At 48.8% G+C, this 338-nt stretch overlaps 1 protein-coding gene across 1 annotated transcript in view; it reads left to right on the forward strand.

Annotated features, from left to right (window-relative positions):
• CACNA1A (calcium channel, voltage-dependent, P/Q type, alpha 1A subunit) overlaps nt 1-338 on the forward strand; it is a 255,016-nt gene that overhangs the window by 120,877 nt on the left and 133,801 nt on the right. The window contains 1 exon segment of the mRNA XM_010855524.1: nt 195-338. This exon segment is cut by the window's right edge and continues 1 nt beyond it. Within this exon segment, the coding sequence (XP_010853826.1) occupies nt 195-338 (144 nt within the window).

The raw sequence follows: 338 nt of genomic DNA on the forward strand, positions 1-338 counted from the left end.
AATATAAGGAAGGATTGTTCCTGTTATTAAAGTGAGCAGCCTCTATGTCTTCCATCCATCTTCCCTCACCATTGCCCCGTCCCGTCTCCCGCATCCCGCATGCTCTGAGTTTCCTCCGGAGGCATCTTGGGGGTGGCGTTTCAGGGTACCTTCTCACAGGCCTCTGGGGCCTCTCTCTCTCTGTGTCTCCCCAGGTTTACAAGTTGTCCTGAAGTCGATCATGAAGGCAATGATCCCCCTGCTGCAGATCGGCCTCCTCCTATTTTTTGCAATCCTTATTTTTGCAATCATAGGGTTAGAATTTTATATGGGAAAATTTCATACCACCTGCTTTGAAG

Source organism: Bison bison, unplaced genomic scaffold (genome assembly GCF_000754665.1).
Source record: "Bison bison bison isolate TAMUID 2011002044 unplaced genomic scaffold, Bison_UMD1.0 scf7180017864365, whole genome shotgun sequence".
NCBI lineage: Eukaryota > Metazoa > Chordata > Mammalia > Artiodactyla > Bovidae > Bison > Bison bison.